The sequence below is a fragment of the Eucalyptus grandis genome, chromosome 10 (assembly GCF_016545825.1).
Source record: "Eucalyptus grandis isolate ANBG69807.140 chromosome 10, ASM1654582v1, whole genome shotgun sequence".
NCBI lineage: Eukaryota > Viridiplantae > Streptophyta > Magnoliopsida > Myrtales > Myrtaceae > Eucalyptus > Eucalyptus grandis.
In genome coordinates, this window is record NC_052621.1 from 29,499,438 (window position 1) to 29,520,076 (window position 20,639).

General features: G+C 40.8%; 2 protein-coding genes across 2 annotated transcripts; both read left to right on the plus strand.

Moving 5' to 3' along the window:
* Positions 1–2,178: 2,178 nt before the first annotated feature.
* On the plus strand, positions 2,179–5,232 carry LOC104423932 (triacylglycerol lipase 2). The gene is given in 13 exon segments (XM_039304028.1): positions 2,179–2,493; positions 2,645–2,699; positions 2,702–2,760; positions 3,078–3,218; positions 3,728–3,838; positions 4,006–4,039; positions 4,042–4,107; positions 4,110–4,147; positions 4,274–4,314; positions 4,441–4,520; positions 4,613–4,708; positions 4,856–5,052; positions 5,054–5,232. Coding segments are annotated over 13 exon segments (1,257 nt in total). The 5' UTR covers positions 2,179–2,280; the 3' UTR covers positions 5,180–5,232.
* Positions 5,233–6,032: 800 nt separating this feature from the next.
* On the plus strand, positions 6,033–19,781 carry LOC104423931 (triacylglycerol lipase 2). The gene is given in 15 exon segments (XM_039302965.1): positions 6,033–6,192; positions 6,539–6,636; positions 8,592–8,687; positions 9,011–9,033; positions 9,209–9,278; positions 9,406–9,540; positions 9,974–10,114; positions 18,338–18,448; positions 18,611–18,706; positions 18,709–18,756; positions 18,881–18,921; positions 19,033–19,094; positions 19,186–19,284; positions 19,412–19,470; positions 19,472–19,781. Coding segments are annotated over 15 exon segments (1,500 nt in total). The 3' UTR covers positions 19,733–19,781.
* Positions 19,782–20,639: the final 858 nt, after the last annotated feature.

Below are 20,639 nucleotides of genomic sequence, written 5' to 3' on the forward strand. Positions count from 1 at the left end.
GGTTTTACTTTAGATGGCAACTACTCCTGCTTGAGTTAACCAGTGCTTAGAGTAGGACAAACAATTCTTTCTCTTGTTTAGGCATGCACACTAATTGGAACTCCTGCCGTGTTTCCTAGAATACGGTCAAAACCCACCAGTTTCTGTTCACACTTGAAAGCCTCGATCCTTCAGGATAACTGAACGTAAGGCCGCAGATGTCGAGCACGAACAGTGACTGTAGCGCCCATAAGAGAAGCGGTGCCTGCGAGTGCATAACGTCTCGTCAGATCCGTGATTAGAAAGGAGTCAAAAATCTCTTCGTAGGAGATTCGTTTCTGTTTTGCTCAGGTCTGGATGCGCATTTCACTTTCGAGGATCACGATTGTACAAGCTAATTGCACACGATAGTCATAAGCGCTTCGTGGATTTACATGTTTGCAAGAACTGACAGGGAAGTAAGTGAGCCCATCCTTCGCTGACATATTGCCAAACACCGACTTGGAACTCTGTGGCCATGATGCCGTTTTTACATGAGGACAGCAAACTAATTACTTCCGGATGAGCACAAAAACCAACGGGGTTCTAAGAAATTCCTGTGCTTCCGCGACGCCCATCACGTGTAGCGTTGTTTTTCTACATGTAATTGAGTCTATCAAATTATGGTTATCCAATGGCTTTCTGATTGTGATAGTTGCATTACACATTCGGTATTTATCATGAATCTATTGGCCATGACTTCCGAGCTATGTTACTAGTTCCGTGATTTCTCTTTGATGCTCATTTAATACCTGTTTAGTACCACCATGGACGGACTACAGTTGCCATGGATATTATGACTATGAAATTTTCGCCAAAAGTCTTATGAAAACCGACCTCCATTTTTCATGGTTGAAATTCCTACATGATAATCATACCAAATATATTCTCGAGTTCACATTAGCCTTTCACCATCAGAAAGAAGAACGAAAGTCATATAAAACTTTCTACAGCAATTAGCATTTCCCATTCCATTCTTTTAAAAGGAAATACAACATTTCAATCCTAATTCAGGCAAGCGATGCACAAAAGGCAGTCTTGTCCATCATTATTATTCATGGCTAATCCATTTCCTGGTTGCTTCGTTGGTTGCTTGCTATGATAAGGTCAGTCGGGATCCACGCGTGGTCGATTCCTTTTCTGTCCTCTCTCTCTCTCTCTCTCTCTCCCCCTGTTTTTCTTCCACCACCTTTCATTTTCTCCCTCTAAAGGTGGAAAACCCGTACCTTTTTAGGCAAGAAATATCCTAGTAAATACGGACACGACCCTTTTTAGTAGAAACCCAGAAACGAAAGCCCAATCCTTTTCCCACTCTTTTTGCGAGTTAATTCCAAAAAAAGAAGAAGAAAAACTCCAAAATTTACATCTATTCTCAAATCTACCTCAAACTTTAATCCAATCTCAAATTTATACTGAATTTTATTTTTTCTAAAAAAAAAAGAATTTAAACTATGAAAAATCTTAAAACTAATTTTTTGACCACGAAAAACAAAAAACTAGTACACTTATGATACATTTACCAAAAACTAATTTTTTAGCCATGAAAAATTAAAAACCGATACATATGTTACAAATTTATCACAAACTAATTTTTTAACCACAAAAAACTTTAAATTGATACGCTTTTGTGATAAGTTTATTCTATTTTAGTTTTCGTTAGATTTTATTGTCAAATTGCTAAATTAGATGATAAATGACAGTTGACGAATATACTAAATTGGGGTTTCATCCTCTATTTGTACCAAAAAAATCACTAACTTTTAATCTATTATCAAATCTACCCTGTAATCTGATCCCAACTTAACATGGTATTTCCGCATTAATAATAAATATACATTGGCAATGTGACATGAAAAATTATCTTCTAAAATAAAATTGTTTTAGGATATAAAAAATTAGAGACTACTAACAACGACTTTTGGACAGACGGCTAACGAGGGTAAATTTGGGACTAGAGTAAAAATTGATAATTCTCTTTTTGACAAAAATAGATTTGGGATTTGACTTATTATTTGGGTTTTTTTCTTCTTTTTTTAGACAAAAAAAAAGTTCGAGATATATTTGGGATTGGATATGAAGTTGGGAATTCTTTTCGGAATTAACCCCTCATTTTGGCTCCCTCTCCTCCTCCTCTTCTTCTTCTTCTCCTCTCTCAAGAATTTCTTATATAAAGGGCGTGTGTCTGTTTGCAGTTTCAGTGCTCATCTTCTTCCACACAGAAAACCCAACTCCCCAAAAGAGCAAGAGGCAGAAGAGAAGGAGATGAGCTCGATGATTATGAGCGCGAGTAGCTTCCCCAGCCTGGCTTTGGGTTGCTTCCTCCTGGTCCTGGTGGTCGGGCTACGTGTGGCCGATGGCTTGAGCCGCGGTTCGATGCTCGATGTCGGCAGCGGTGGCCCTGTTGCCCCTCCAGCTACTGCGGGCATATGTGCCTCATCCTTCGTGACATATGGTTACAAATGCCAGGAGTTCGATGTAATTAAGCGCAGCTCGCAAATACCTTAAATCTTCGATTATCTTCATCTGTTAGAATAAGATTTAGCGTACTATCTTCGGATGTTTGTCGTGAGAATATAATGAATATCGCGTGCAGCACTCTGTTTTCATTGGGTGTGTTCTGTTTCAGGTGGTCACTCAGGATGGGTACATACTAAGCGTGCAAAGAATACCAGAAGGCCGAACTGGGGCGGCGGCGGCGGCACCAACAAGCAGCCTGTCCTAATACAGCATGGCGTCCTTGCGGTGAGTGCCTTATTTTCCGGCTCAAGACCGCCGGACATGTTCATTTGCGCTGCATATGCAATACTCTTATCGATTGCGCAATTGGCTATTGTCAAATCGACATGATATCCTTTAGACCCGCAAGAGCTGCGCCGTGCATGCATAGTTCACTTATGTGTCTCCTTTGCTACGTGCCACAACATTCCGTGACATGGGCCAGGACGTTAAATATCTCAAGTTGCTTAAATAGATATCGTTTCTCAGAATGTCTATCATTCCCATGTTTTTGTCCTAAAGGAGGGAGATTATCTGTTTATGGCGGTATGCTGTGAATGCAGGACGGGATGACGTGGCTGCTGAACCCACCAGAGCAGGACCTGCCCTTGATCTTGGCCGATAACGGGTTCGATGTGTGGATCGCCAACAGCCGAGGCACCCGATTCAGCCGGCGCCACACTTCCTTGGACCCTGCCAACGCGGTCAGTACATCTCTCTCTCTCTCTCTCTAAAATCTGAATCATTGAAAGTGGCGAGTTTCATGTGAGTCATACATGAGTTTTGCTGGATTGATGATTCTCATTTATATTGATATCCTTCCTGGATCCACTGTATCACTTATTCTCGAATAGGAAATACTTAAATGGGCTCGATAGTGGTCACATGGTCTGTGACGAGTGGCTACCGCACCTGAACTTGGGCCCATCTAGATTTCGAGCCTGGATAGGATATGATTGCTTTCTGATCCATCAAAAAACAATTTCTCAATGAGTTAAGCAGTTATTGGATCACCCAATAACGTATCATAATCATTGATTGAAAATGAGTTCATCTAATTTTTCATTACTGCTCTATTTTCAAGTGTAGCCAACGTTCAGAATCTCCGTATGCACTAAATGTAAATGGGATCTTCACGTTAATTGTAGTTGTAACCAGTGAATGCAGAAGAATTGTGCATCGCCAATTGAACAGGTGATTGAATTGCTGACAGGATTTTTGGAATTGGTCGTGGGACGAACTGGCGCAATTCGATGTCCCGGCCGTGCTCGACTTCATCCACGGGAAAACGGGGCAGAAGATAGATTACGTTGGTCACTCTCTGGTGAGAAATTATTTTCAGTACACTTCATGGAATCAGGTCGTACGCCACATACATACGCGCGCATGTTATATGACAGCAGATGCAATCGATGTGCCTATCCTTTCCAAAAAACTTGATTTGTACTGCAGAAACTGAGGTTCTTGGGTAAATTTTCTTTCTGATTCCAGGGAACTTTGGTAGCTTTGGCGGCCTTATCGGAAGGAAACTTGTGGACAAGCTGCAATCGGCAGCTCTGTTGAGCCCCATCGCTTATCTCAGCCATATGACCACTCCCTAGGCGTCGTCGCCGCCAAATCCTTTTCTGGCGAGGTGAGCAGATAATTACCCTTGGCTCTTTCTCTTGCATTGCAATTAGAGAACTAGGGCATTTTGTGCATATATGTCCACCATGACGCCTGAGGGAGCTGCATTTGATGGTTCTGCAATTATCGACAGATGGTCAAGTCGGCCGGACTGGCCAAGTTCGATCCAAAAGAGTTCGATCCAAAAGGGTAAGCAACAGAACCTGCAAAAATTCCGAGAAGTTCTTATGTTCGATTCAAGGCTTAATTTATCTTCTCTTTCCTCTTGCATTATGATTCTGCATTTGTATTTGGTCGCAGCGAGAGCGTGGCTAACTTTCTGCAGGCCTTGTGTGATATTCCTGGCGTCAATTGCTACGACTCAGTAGCTGCATTCACCGGTACTAACTAACTTCGCTGCGCGAGATATGTGCTGGAACTCGAATTGGAAAGAATTGAACTGGTTATGTTGATTTCGACTGATCCGTTCCAGGGATAAACTGCTGTCTCAATGATTCCACCGTCGATCTCTTTTTGAAGACCGAACCGCAGCCAACATCGACCAAGACATTGGTGCATCTGTCTCAAAGTAGGTTTAGTGCACAGTCGATCCTTTTTCTTGAGGACTTCATGCAGAAAGCACATGTTAATGATGAATGCTCATTCAAATTGACTACCTGCATTCCTTGACGTAGAACTTACGATTTTGAAAACGAATTGGTGTTGTTGCTCGCAGTGGCTCGCTACGGTGTGTTGGCAAAGTACAACTACGGGATCCCCGGCTTCAACGTGATGCACTATGGGGACGTGAGGCCGCCAGTCTACAACCTCTCCAACATCCCCCGCGACTTTCCGATCTTCCTCAGCCATGGAGGCAGGGACGCGCTCTCTGACCCGAAAGACGTCCGGCATCTGCTCGACAGCCTCAAGCTCCCACGACGTCGGCAAGCTCACCGTCCAGTTCGTCGAAAATTATGCTCATGCTGATTTCATAATGGCAGTGAATGCCAAAGACATTGTGTACAGTCAAGTGTTGTCTTTCTTGAAAAACCAGCGGTAGCTCCGAGCGGCTAGCCAATTTAGCTAACAGGAATCCAGGGAAATAAATGCAACATGAACATTTGCTTTCACTTCTTCTAGTCACTGCCATTGCTAATTAGTGCATGAAATTCATCGAGCTTGATCAGTCATACCATGAGAGTCGAGCGCGTAGTCCGTCTTTTTCTTTGCATGAAGGTCATGTAGACCACAGCGGACTCATATAAGAGTAGTAACTACGCATCGTATTTCATCAAATTGGTACCAACGAAGCAAAGAAGCTTCCGTTGTCGGCGTTGTTCGTCCTTCAAGAGATGGCTAGATGGAAGAAACGGAAAGAGACAAAAATGTTTAGATTTTTATTTATTTTTGCATTAGCTACGGAATTGGCGACATGGACCGTTAGGGTGTCGTTCATACTTCTTGTCAACCGTACAAGAGTAGCGTCGGGTGACGCTAGAGAGCTTTTATAGTTTGAGTAATATTATATTAGTAATTTGAGCTTGGGCTCATTATATATATAGAGACACACACACATACATATGTATATGTATATTTCTCTTTTAATTTGAGGGATGTAAGAGAGGTACGAGTGCTATTTATAGTGGAATCCTCGGTTAGATGTAACCTTAGTTTAAGGGTAAACCCGAATAAAACCTTGTGTTTTAAATTCTTTTTCTTGCTTGTACTCTCAATTTTCTTTGTGATTATGCAACAAATCCTAACATCCAGCATCGTAACAAGGTTTGAGGTTGGATTTCTTGGTGAAGAGAGATCCCAAAAGATCGAATCTTGGGAAGATGTCGTTGATTGGTTAATCATAGATTGAAGTAGAGAAATTTAGAGGCAAATGTTTCGAGTTATGAAAATTGAAGATGGAGGCTCTGCTGGTGGTTAGAGATTTGTGGCACGCGATCAAAGATGATAAACCTGAGGAGAATACCAAGGGAAAGTCAAAGGAGGACGAGTTGAATGACTCCATGTCCACTAAATTGAAGGAGTGGAACATCAGGGATCGGAGGGTTCTACATTATGGTAAGTGCAGAGCATATTACTAGGATTGATTAGAACATCTCTAGTTTTGATGTCTTGTTCATAATGCCCTAGTGAATGTGACATCTGAGAAGATGGCAGAGGATCTTTGGACAAAATTGAAAAACCTTTATTAGAACAAGTCACTTGTGAATAGGCTATTTCTATGGAGGCAACTCTACAATTTTCGAATGAGTGAAGGTGATTCATTCTTTGCACACTTAAATGAGTTTAATACTATTTGTGCTAAACTTGCATCGATCGACGTCAATCTAGATGAGGAAGACAAAGCACGTACTTTACTGTGTTCGCTGTTGAATTCATTGGGACATATGATTGTTATACATAGTTGTTAGTGCGTTATCCTTTGAGAACGTTGTGGCTACCTTGTTGTCTGAGGAGATGAGGAGAGCAGGTTCTGATAGTGTAACGCAAGAGGGTTTTTTGGTAAGATGAAGGAATAATGAATGATTTGAGTCTAGATTTGGTTGCAAGAATAAGCTTAGAGGAAAATTTAATAATCGAGATTGAGAAAACATAATGCATTGGAAGTGCAAAAAGCTTAGACAATTGAAGAAAGATTATAGAAGCATAAGTGTGGGTCTAGAGAAGCGAAATGAGCAATCATCCTCTAGTACAAAAAAGGATGATGACATTAGCATAGAAAACATGTATCTTGTCTGCAATTTATTATAGCGTGACCACAGTGCATGGATTATTGACATTGGAGTGTCTCTCAACCTGATGTTTTATAGAGATTGGTTTTGCTATTATAAGCCAAATCAAGGACATATAGTGCGAATGGGGAATAATACGACGCTTGATATGGTTGGGTGTATAAAGGTGAAACTATTAGGGCCTGTTTGTTTATTTTTGTTTCTGTTTCCCAGAACAAAACTTTTTGTTATTTTGTTCCGGGGAACAAAAAAAAAACCCAAACACGTTTGTTAAAACTTTTGTTCCCAAAAACAAAAAATCTATCTTTTTGTTCGCGAGAACAGATTTGGAACATAAACAAGAAGTAGAAAAAGTTATTTCTTGTTCCTGAAATAATTTTTTATTCTCTTCTTTTTTTCTTCTCTTTCTTTTTTTCTTCTTCCTTTTGCTAGTCACCGGCCTTGGCCATGGCTGGCGCCGGTGATTGGGCAGACGAGGGCCGGCGACCTTGCCGGAGTGTCGCCGGCCCTCGGAGACGCCGAGCCACGGCGAGGCTTGGCCTTGCTAGGCCAGGGCAAGGCCGACCTTGCGTCGCTTGGGTGAGGTCGAGCCTCGCCGATGGCCTCGGTGGCTAGGCGAGCCTCATGAGGCCACCGGCGAGGCTCGACCTTGCCCGGGCGGCGCGAGGTCGGCCTTGTCCGGCTTGGCGAGGTCGAGCCTCGCCGGCCGACGGAGGCTCGCCTGGCCACCGAGACCGGCGATCGGCCACAAAGAGAAAGAAGGAAAAAAAAAGAAAAAAAGGAAAAAATATAATAAAAAAATTGAAAAGCTAAAAGAAACAATATGATTATACAAGTTTATCAAACGTATTTCTACTCCCGGAGTAGAAATTTTTGCAGATTACGAAGCGCGTAATAAGAAATTGTTCCCAAGAATAGAAATAAAAATTATTTATGTTAAAAAATTATTCTCCCGAGTAGAAACGTTATCAAACGCTCCCTTATTAGTAGTTTGAGCTTGAGCTTATGAATAGCTATTGCATATATATAATTTGTTTGGATATATATATATATATATATATATATATATATATATATATATTTTCTTGCAATTTGAATAATGTAATAGAGAGGTGTGATGTGTTAATCACAGTGGAATTCTCCATTGGACGTAACTCTAATTTCAAGGTGAATTATGATGAAATCTTATGTCTCAAATTCTCTTTATCGCTTTTACTCTCAATTTTCATTGTGATTGTGTGGCCAATCTTGACATGGACATGTGTCAAATTATAAGTGACTAGTAGAAAACATAGATGCCATGTCAGCTAATGACATGGTGGTCTTTAATCGCTAAATATATTCTCCTATCTATCATCATCATTCATGACTATCTATTTCCAATTGGTTGCTATGATGTGGCCAATTGGGACCCACGCATGATTAATCCTTTTCTGTCCTTTATATCCGTCTTTCGGTCTCCCTTTGTTTTTCTTCCGTCATAATTCATTTTCTAGAAATGTGAAAAACCCGACTCTTTTTAGGTAGCCTAATCCCTTAAAAAACCTTCAATTTAGGTCCAGCGTCAATTATATCATAAAAATTTATTGGTCTCGTCCAAAAATTTAATTTTAGGTCTAATCTCAATTCTACCCTAAACTTATTTTATTTTATAAAAATCACAAACTTTTACTTGAGTTCCAAATTTGCCTCCGTTAACTCTTTTTCTAAAATTTCTTTTGACAGTCGAGAAATGGAAAAATCCCGGGCATGAGCTGTTTGAACATCCGAATAAAGTGTCTTGAGCGCAAGCTCTTTGATGAGAGATATGGAAGACTCCAAGTATGAGAGATTGAAGACTAAGCATAAATTCAAAGATCCTTAAGCGAAATAGAAGGAAGATTCTTTTAAAAGTAAAAGCAATTGAAGAAAGTCAACCTTAATTGCTCCTGTTTTTTTTACCAATTTTAGATTCAATAAGATGTCATTTGAACTGATATAGAAATTGATATCTAGAAAATGTCTTTTTGGATATGAGATTTGGGAAAACAAATTAGAGTAATGACATGGAAATGTCACATCACCGTGGGCGATTTTTGGATGGAAGCTCAGTGGAGACAAATATGAGACTCGATTAAAAGTTTATGTGATAAAAAAAAGTTTAGGATAGATTGGGATTGGATCTAAGGTTTGTGATTTTTTATGAGACAAAAAAAAAAAATTAGGGTAGAATTGAGACTGGACCTGAAATTAAAGGTTTTTAATGAGATTATAATTAAAGTTGGATTTAAAAAAAAAGAAATTAGGCCAATTTTAAGCAAGAATCTTGGTAATTACATATATAAACCTTTTAGCAAAAACAGAAACGGAAGCAAATCCTTTTCCCGTGCCTCATCTGTCACGATAAATGGTTACCAATGGCAGGAGTTCGATGTAATTAAATCTTGATTAGCTTCATTTATTGGAACGAGACTGGGGCAGTATCTTCGGATGTATGAGACAAAAATATAATGAATAACGTGTGTAACACTCTGTCTTCATTGGGTGTGTTCTGTTTGAGGTGGTCACTCAGGATGGATACATACTAAACGTGCAAAGAATACCAGAATGTCGAGCTGGGGACAGCGGCGGCGGCGACGGCAATAAGCGGCCAGTCCTAATACAGCACGGCATCCTTCTGCTGAATGCATTATTCGTGGGATCGTGGGCTCGAGACTGCTGGATTCGTTCATTTGTGATGCCTGTGCAATATCCTTTCGATTTACGCGATTGGCTCGTGTCCGATCGTCAGGAGATGCATTGAACTTTGAGCTTGCTAATCTTTTCTCCATCTTGTACTAAATAAACCACTTTAAGTCGGGAAAATATTGTGTAGGCTAGCCTTTCCACATCATCATGGGACTGACCCATTCAACTGACGACACGTCGCGCCACATGTCGTCCTGGGTGGCACACCACACTCTCCCCCTTCCCGTGAAATCTCTCGTCCTTCTCTCTCTTCTCTGTCCTAACTTTGCTTTTCTTCTTGATGATACTCCCGCTATTTTCTCATTTTAGTATGTTTATCGCTTCGATGTTTTGTCCTAAAGAGGGAGATTACTGTTTATGGCGGTAAACGGTGAATGCAGGACGGGATGTCACGGCTGCTGAACCCGCCAGAGCAGGACCCGCCCTTGATTCTGGCCGACAACGGGTTCGATGTGTGGATTGCCAACACCCGAGGCACCCGATTCAGCAGGCGCCACACTTCCTTGGACACCGCCAACCCTGTCAGTACATCTCTCTCTTTCTCTAAATTTATCGCACGAGAGGAATGCACGTATTCAACTCGATCTGAATCATTGAACGTGACGAGTCTCGAGTGAGTCCCGTGCGAGTCCCATTAGATTCGACACTCCACATTTAGTTTGGTACACATGCTGGACTCGTCGTATCACTTATCCTCATGTAGGGAATAGTTAATTGGGCCGGTACCAGTGATGTGGTTTGCGGCAAGTGGCTATCACACCTAAGCTCGGGCCCATCTAGATCTCAAATTGCATCGGTACCATTAGCAATACCCACTACTGCATCTGCAACATGAACCTAATTTATTCTCTCACGGTGCACTTGATTCATACAAGTTTGATGCCTATATTTATGGCACCGTATGTACGTTATAACACATTCATTGGGAAAATTACCAAAAAAATTCTGAATTTATTGTAATTGTTCATGTCAGCGTCGGTGACTTCATGTAGACTGCTAGTGTCCATGTTAGTGCTAGTTGGTTGCCAGTTAAAATCGATCGGATGGATTGAATTGATATAAATGCAAAAGGTTTATGATTCAATTGGCAAAAAAAAAGAAAAATTATGATTGAATTGACATAGTTTAAGGATTTTTGGGTAACTTTCCCATGTACATTTGTTGTGCTTTCAATTGCAATCTTGACCCACCTTATCTAGTAAACCTTTCACCACGACACCTAAATATTGGCCTTTGATATGACGGCCATTCGTTTGGGGGCACTTCAAGGAATTCCTACGTAGTTGTCGCTCTGTGATTGATATTATATCTGCCGCATCACCCATGTTGGGATTGTCGGATTCCCAAAAACCGGATTCGACACTAAATCGAACCCCTAAAACGAATGCGGAAGACAAGCCCGGGAAATTCACATGTATCACCGATCGTAAAGCACACCACGGAATCGAGCGTACCTTGTTAGCCACAGATTAAACACCAACGCCGATAAGAGGAAGAGAAACCGATCCGTTCGATCCGATGACGTCGATTGGCCTTGGAGGGAAGATGGGGTCGCTGTTTGCGCTCGTTTTTCTTTTGGAGAGAGAGTGGGAGAGAAAACGTACGTTATTATGCCAAAGGGTATCTTCGTCTCTCTCTTTCCTCCCTTATATACGTTCCATCAAAAATAGAAACGTACCCCTTCATCGTGTCCCTCCATCCATGGGCCCTAATCCTGTGGGCCGGGCTTTTAGGCCCATCATGGGCGGATGGGCCAACTTAGGCCCATGCCCATCACATAAAACCATCATCTCCCACTCGCACATGGTGGGTCGAACATGATTCTCTTTACCTCTTTTCAACATTCATACCGGTGAATAATCCGTGCGACCAGCATACTTTGAGAGCTCGTTGCCATACATCTGTTAGGTATATACAGCACAATCCGAGTAGATTTAGTATGCAGTACCCTAGATCGATCAATCAGATTTATATCTTTCTTGATCTCTTTTAAACAATGATATATATATATTGTATTCACAATTATGATTATCCCAAAGACAGTCATAATTGGTTAACCAGTGAACACAAAACTACAATGTGATTCTCCAAATTCAATCTTCCTCTTCCCTTCAAACTCTCAATTTCAGTTCAGCTTACTTTTTCTAGAAATGTCCAATTAGATCGAATTAACTTGTGACCATTGGCAACATCCTAAGATAGCAAACACTAAATAGAAATCTTGAGAATAAGTAAAAGTCATGAGGGCACTAAAATTGAGGAACTCTTTTCCTCAAGAGTCTCACAAGACATAAAAGTTGAGATCAAAACTTTTGCCACTACTTTTATTGGTCGTTTCATGCATACGTAGTATGAAATACATATTACGGTATTAACTCATTTCCCATGGAGCATATGTCTACACCTTCAATACCGTACAAATGATAGTTCAGACATACCCAATGTCTAACTTGAGTTTACATATCTACTCATTCACCAAATTTATCAGAACTCACATCTAGCATCATAGACAGATAAAGTAAAATATGTGGGTTATTTTACTTTCGGACATAGTAAAAATTATGTGCTCATCTTAACACCCAGTTAAGGCGATGTATTTTAAGCTTTAGCTCTCGATTATCACTTAGATAATAAGCTTAAAAACAGTCTCATCTCTATTTATCACACAGTAAATAGAGGCGATTACCCGTGTGAGTGGGCTAATCTTATATCTGTCCGACATACTTTCTTAACTTAAAGTAATGCACTGAGCATAAAGATGCATAAAGATCAAACAAAGATTTATAGGCATTAATGATGAAAAACACAAATTCATCAAATGTGAACACTTTAGGGAAATTACAATCCAGTACATCAGACTCTACGCAATCCTAGAGATTTCATATGGCCACAAAACACATCTCTAGGTATTGGCTTTGTCATAGGATCTGCTACCATTCTATGCGTAATATGTACTGTAAGTTCACATCTTTTCGTGCAGTCAAATCATTGACAAAGTTATACTTGATATCTATATGTTTGGTCTTGCCATGATATTTTGGATTTTTGGTGTATGCTTTTGCTGCTTGGCTATCACTATTAACCAACAATGAATCTGCAGCACTTCCAATAACACCAAAATGATCTAATAATCTCTTAAGCCAAACACTTTCTTATACTGCTACTGATAATGCCACGAACTCAGTTTCCATCGTGGACAAGGTTATACACTTTTGTTTCTTACTGCTCAAACATATGGTGCCATTATTCGGTAAGAAAAAAAAATCCAGAGATAGATTTTCTTTCATCTAAATCTCCTCTCCAATCAGCATTATAATAGCCTTGGAGTTGCAGATCCTTTCCTTAATAACTCAGCGTATAATCAGCAGTCCCCTTTAGATACCTTAGTATTCTCTAAACGACCTTCCAATGTGCTAGACTTGGGTTGGATTGGTATCTACTCACCATTCCAACTGTATAACATATGTCAGGTCTTGTACACATCATAGTACATCAAGCTCCCAACATCACTAGCAAAAGGAACCTATTTCGTTTGTTCCTTCTCTTGTGGAGTCCTTGGACACAGTCTATGGCTCAATCCTTCACATTTTGCAATAGGAGTGTCTATGGGTTTACAATCCCATATCCTTCAATTCAAAGTTGGAAGATAACCAACTCTTCATAGTATTTACAAACTCTCTATTGCTTCCGGCAATTAGTATATCATCAACATATAATGATACAATCACAAATTGATCCTTGGATCTTTTGATATATACACAATGATCCTCATCTATCATTGTAAAGTCATATGCCATTATGGCATTATGAAAATGTATATACCATTGTCTCGATGACTGCTTAAGGTCGTATATCGATCTCAAAAGTCAACAAACCTTTTCTTCTTGGCCTTTCACTATGAAACCAGTAGGTTGTTTCATATATATTTCTTCCTCTAATTCTCTATTAAGGAAAGCAGTCTTTACATTCATTTGATGTAACTCAAGATCCATACTAGCCACTATTGCCAGAATAATGCGAATCGAGGTAAATCTCACTATAGGAAAAAATGTATATTCATAATTAATTCATTCCTGTTGATTATACCCCTTCGCCACAAGGTGAGCCTTATGCCTTTATATTGAGCCATCAGTTTTACACTTTATTTTGAGAACCCATTTGTTCCCAATAGCTTTGCGTCCTTTTGGAAGATCAACCGGTTCCTAGACTTGGTTTGATTTCATTGACTAAATTTCCTCTTTCATTGCATAAATCCATTTTTCTTTACTAGGGCAATTTAGAGCTTTATTAATATTTATTGGCTCATCCACATCTTGCGAAGTAATCATAAAAGTTTCCCCTTCAATGTCAAAACGTCGACGGGGAATACTTTGGCGACTTGTTTGCCGTATGGGAGATTGTACACTTAGCACATCATTCCCCATTATGCTCCCACTTGAATTAGATAATGACGATGTCGTCTTAACATGTGGTTGTAATTGAGAATGAGTTGAATTCAATTCATCACTTCTCATATTACTCCTACTTGGACGAACTCCACTAATATCATTATCTTGATCCAAGGTTTCAAATAGGGAGTGATCTTCCCCTATTTCGCCATTCTTAGGAAATTCATCATTTAAGAATGTGATATTCTGTGATTCAAATTAAGTTATACTCCCACTTTCCTGCTCACCTATGAACACATACCATTTCGAGTGTTCGGAGTATCTCATTAAAATACTCTTCTTTACTTTGGGACCCAATTTCCCAAACTTGTGAGAGGACTCATGAGTATAGGCAGTACAACCCCATGGCTTAAGAAAACTTAAGTCCGGTTTTCTACCTGTCCATAACTCATATGGAGTGGAACTAACTGATTTGGAAGGCACCCGGTTAAGTATATAGGCAGTAGTTAACAACGCATCACTCCAAAAAGTGATATGTAAGTTAGCATGCGCCATCATGGACTTAACTGTTTCCAGTAGGGTTCTTCTCTCTGCAACACCATTTTGTTGAAGAGTATATGGAATAGACAACTGTCTTTCTATTCCTTTTTCACCACATAATTTTCTAAACTCATCAGATAAATATTCTCGACCTCGATCGGATCTCAATACTTTTATTTTATTGTCTAATTGATTTTCTTCTAAGTTCATAAACTTTTTGAAACAACTTAATGCTTCAGATTTATGAGAAATCAAATAAACATATCCTAATCGAGTATAATCATCTATAAAAGTGATGAAATAAACAGCCCCATGCCTTCCTCTCACATTCATTGCACCACATACGTCAGAATGGATTAAATGCAGAGAAAATTCAGCTCTTTTACATTTTTCAAATGGTTTCATTGTTGTTTTCCCTACTAGGCAATGCTCACATATTGACAAAGCACCTTTTTCAATGTTGCCCAACAAGCCCTCTTTGGCCAATCTATTCATATGTTGTTGGCCAATATGACCAAGTCTAGCATGCCACACATTCACATCATTATCAAATGAATTAGGAGATGTGAGAAGGGAATAACAAACATTTGCATTAACATAGTCAATATCTAATACAATGAAACCATCCAGAAAATAACTACAAGCATAGTAGTTTGTATCAAAATACAAATCTACACCTCTATTATGAAAGTTCATATTAAAATCAACCTTAACCAACACCAAAACATACACTTAATTTCGACGAATTTCTGGAGCATATAGAACATCATGTAGGAACAAGGTGCGTCCACCACGCATGTTCAATTGGTAGGTGCCAATCCCTTTAACTTCATCTCTGGAGTTATATCCTACATAGATCCACATAGTTCTAGTTGATACTCGTTGGAATTCCACGAAGGATTCTCTATCCTTCGCTACATGGTCTGTCACTCTTGAATCTACAGTCCACAAAGGATTGGATTCAGTCAATAACGCAGAACTTGACACATAAGCAAAGTTCTCAAATGTACAAGAGGTGTTTACCTTTTTCGGCTCACAAGAGTTGCGAGCATAGTGACATTTCTTGTCACAATTGTAACACCTTAGCCTTGACATTTTCTTCACTTGAGGACGTTTTCCTCTCTTGTGTTGGTTAACTCTTGATTTCTTGCAATAAGGACTTGATCATTTGCATTCTCACATATTGAACGAATCAATACGCTTGCGCTTAGAGCTCAAAACCTTTATGAGCTAGAACTTGCATTGCAAATATCTATTTTCGGCTCAAATGCCGTTATGCGGTCCTCTACTAGCTCAAGGTGGCGCATGGCATTCTCAAGATTTTCCATAACATGGTCAAGAGCTTCTAATGCTTCTTGCTTTTCCAGCATATATTGAATATTCATATTCAATATTTCACAATTGTTGCCGTTCATATCAGCAATTACGTTTTTAGTTATTGAAACCATCGATCTGAACACGTCAGACTTATATGCACGACTAATTAATGCCTATCTTTTATGCATCCACTTTGCACAAACCCATCATATCAATGAACAATTTCAAGTAAGGTTTAGAATCAAAATGTCACTATGTTTCCAATCATCCTTCAAAAATCCTAACTTAAAACTATTATTAATATAATTGTCTTATGCAAAATAAATTTTATAAAGTTACAAAAACTTCTATGAACTACCCACAGTAGTCAACAACAACAGAAAGCAAATAATATTTAACATCCAATAGAATAATAATGCTTTCACATAATACAACTATCAATTACACTAAGCAATATATACAGAGGAAAAAATATCAACATAGAAAGAGATATTCATACTAAAAAAACATCTCAAACTAATCTAAGAAATAAATAGGGAATGTCCATTCTAATCTATCAGTCAAAATATCTGAGAAATTTGAAGGCACATTTGCCAACCATGGAAAAACTTTTGGAGAGCTTTCATGTCGCCTCCTAGGCGCATTGACTTTGCGCCATGTGGCGCTCAATCTAAGGGTTAAAGTTTTGGTTAACTTAATCCTATAGTACTCTCTTACAAAAGCTACCACTAGCCTCCTATAACCCGGGACCATGTTGACCTCCCATAGCCGATCTAACACTGCTTGCCATTCAGGTGGAAGAGTGTTCATCAAAGCCAGCACCTTCTCAAAATCCGGCATAAGATAACAATTCCAGATGATTTCCTATATCATCTGATTGACCCTGACCACGTGTAATACTAAATCACCATCATGCCACCGATAATCAGCTAACTCTTTCATCAGCCTTTTAAGTCTTGCTCTTCCTTTGTCCGTTCTTGGGAATGCAGGTATCCGTGCATAACGCATTATAGTTTTTGCAACAAATGCAGAATTAAAAATGGATCACTTATAATCCACAATAAACAAAATGGAAAATACATAATTTTCCATGATTCATGCAACAAATGCAGAATAAAAAATGGATTACCTCTAATCCACACAGACATAATTGAAAAAGAAACAAATTCCTTTTTTTTTTGTCAACAGTCAACGGTTGTCGGTCAACGGTCAACGGTGGTCAACGGGTAGACGGGTGGTAGGTCGGATCGGTCGGCCCGGTCGGGTCGGATCGGTCGGCCCGGTCGGGTCGGGTCGGACGAACCGATCGGCACGTGCTACGTGCGTGCGCGGGCTGACGTCAGCCGGCACGTGCGTGACACGCACGCACTAGGCTTCCGCGCATGTCGGGTCGGGTCGAGTTGCTGGCCGGTGACCGGCCGGCCAACGGTCGTCGGCGATGACGTCATCGATGACGTCATCCCAGTGGTTACCGACCGTTGGGTGACGTCACGGTGATGTCAGCATGCGTCGGTTCGCCAACTGGCGCATGCCAATTTGCCGGTCGGTGGCGCGCACGTGCCGATTCGCCACCGGCGCATGGCGCTCACGCGCAGCGGCTTCTGGCCGCGAGTGTGGGCGCGTCCGGCGTCACCCGGCGGCGCACGACATATCGACGGACTCATCTCGACGAGCTCTTTCACCCTATGTCTTCATAAATCGATTTCGACTTATAGAAACTCGAAAAAGTGGATGAACAGTGCTCGGGTGTTGGGATTTTTCGCCCCGATTCATGTCGGCCGATTATTTTCGCGAAAATTCAATCAAAAAACATGAAAGGGGTCGGGAAAACATGAACTCAGGCTTTGATACCAATGTTGGGATTGTCGGATTCCCAAAAACCGGATTCGACACTAAATCGAACCCCTAAAACGAATGCGGAAGACAAGCCCGGGAAATTCACATGTATCACCGATCATAAAGCACACCACGGAATCGAGCGTACCTTGTTAGCCACAGATTAAACACCAACGCCGATAAGAGGAAGAGAAACCGATCCAGTTCGATCCGATGACGTCGATTGGCCTTGGAGGGAAGATGGGGTCGCTGTTTGCGCTCGTTTTTCTTTTGGAGAGAGAGTGGGAGAGAAAACGTACGTTATTATGCCAAAGGGTATCTTCGTCTCTCTATTTCCTCCCTTATATACGTTCCCTCAAAAATAGAAACGTACCCCTTCATCGTGTCCCTCCATCCATGGGCCCTAATCCTGTGGGCCAGGCTTTTAGGCCCATCATGGGCGGACAGGCCAACTTAGGCCCATGCCCATCACATAAAACCATCAACCCACAAAGGCGAGTTCACATAATTTTACATGACCGCTTATTTTCAAGAGTAGCTAACTTTCAGAATCTTTTGTATGCACTAAATTTAGTTGGAATCCACGTTATAATTGTAGTTGTAACCAGAGAATGCATAAGAATTGTGCATTGTCAATTGAACTGGCGACTGAATTGCTGACAGGATTTCTGCAATTTGTTGTGGGACGAACTGGCAGCATTCGATCTACCGGCCGTGTTCGACTTCATCCACCGGCAAACTGGAGAGGAGATCAATTACGTTGGCCACTCTTTGGTGAGAAATTAGTTTCGGTACACTTCATGGAATTCGGTCGTTAGCCACATATGCGCGTGCATGTTACATGACAGAGGATGCAATCGATGTGCCTGTCCTTTCAAACGACTTGATTTTTACTGCAGATATGAGGTTTTGGGTAAATTTTCCATCTGATTCCAGGGAACTTTGACATATTTGGCATCCTTATCAGAAGGGAGATTTGTGGACAAGCTGCAATCGGCAACTCTGTAGAGCCCCATCACTTATCTCAGCCATATATGACCACCATCCTCGTCGTCATCATGGCCAAAACCTTTGTCGACGAGGCGAACCGATGACTCCGTTCGCTATTTTCCTTTCATTGAGATTAGAGAACCAGGGTAATCTGTCCATATTTGTCCACCGTGATGCCTGAGGGAGCTGCATTCGATGTTTCTGCATTATTGACAGATCGCCATGTTGCTGGGATTGGCCGAGTTCAATCTAAAAGCGTAAGCAAAAGAACCCGCGGAGATTTCGAGAAGTTCTTATGTTCGATTCGAAGCTTCACTCATCTTCTCTTTTTTCCCGTGTTATGATCGTGCGGCTGTATTTGGTCCCAGCAAGCCCTTGGGTGACCTTCTCCGTCCTGGTGTCGATTGCTACGATTTGCTAGCCGCATTAACCATTACTGCCTAACTTTGCTGCCCCATATATGTTCTTGAACTCAAATTGGGAAGAATTAAGCTGATTATTTGATTTCAACCGATCCATTCCAGGCAAAAACTACTGTCTCTACGATTCCACTGTCGATCTCTTTTTGAAGAACGAACCGCAATTGACGTCGGTCAAGAACTCGGTCCATTTGGGTCAAAGTAGGTTTTTTTTGCAATATGTCAAAGTAGGTTTAGTGCACGGTCGATCCTCTTCTTGAGGGTTTTAAGCAGAAGAACATGTTAATGATCAATACTCATTCAATCGAATTGGTACTGTTGCTTGCAGTGGTTTGCGACGGCGTGTTGATGTACGACTATGGGGTCGCCAGCTCCAACGTGATCCACGGGGGGGTACGCGAGGCCATCAGTCTACAACCTCTCCAACCTACCCCACGACCTACCGATCTTTCTCAACTATGGAGGCCAGGATCCGCTCTCCAACGAGAGCGATGCCCGGTATCTGCTCGAAAGCTTGAAGCTCTATGACGCTGGCAAGCTCACCGTCCAGTCCATCGAAGATTACGCTCATGCGGATTTCATAATGGGACTGAATGCCGAAGACAAGGTGTTTGGTCGAGTGTTGTCTTTCTTCAAAAACCAGCAGTAACTCCTAGCGACTAGCCAATTTTACGAAAAGGAATTGACGGAAATGAATGCGACATGAACATTTGCTTTCACTTCTTCTAGTCAATTTTTTCTTTCGTCATTTTCTTCTAGTCATTGCCATTGCTAATTAGTGCACGAAATTCATCGAGTTTGATCAGTCATGTCATGAGAGTCGAGCCCATGGTCTATCTCCTTTCTCTTTGTATGAAGGTCATATGGTCCACGATGGACTCATATAAGAATCGTAATGACTAGTTATATCGAGTGATTTGGATCATGAAGGAACTTGTGCTCCTATGAAGTTATTTTGGGATAACCAAGCAGCAACTTACATTGCATCAAATCTAGTCTTTCGTGAAAGAATAGAACACATAGAAATAGACTGTAATTTTGTTCAAGAGAAATTCCTGACAAAACTATCAAGACTGCTTATGTTCAAAGTGAAGAATAACTTGTTGATATATTTATCAAACCCCTTTCTAAAGTAGTATTTCAACAAATGTTGGCCAAGTTGACCTCAGAAGGCATCTTTGCTCCAACTTGGAAGGCCAAATCTTGAGGTTTGGAGAGGGACGCTGGCGAAGGCGACGATGGCCATGGGTGAGCGATGTCATACCTGAACCCGATTCTAGATCTAGTGGTCAATGGAGAAGTACACAAAAAAGGAAAAGGACGAAGCCAGAGGGGTGGCTTTTGTTAAAGAACAGAAGTCAAAACCACAGTTTACAAATACTGATGGAAGTAAAGAAACAGAGCAAAACAAGCTGAAGCAAGAACAGAGCAAAGTAAGCTGAAGCTGAAACAGGGCAGAGCTCGAAATAAGGAAAAGCAAAAGCTGAGCTGGTGATCCGTGAAGAAGCTGAGTTGGCAATCCAGAAACAGAAGATTGACTGCAGCTACGCCAAGAG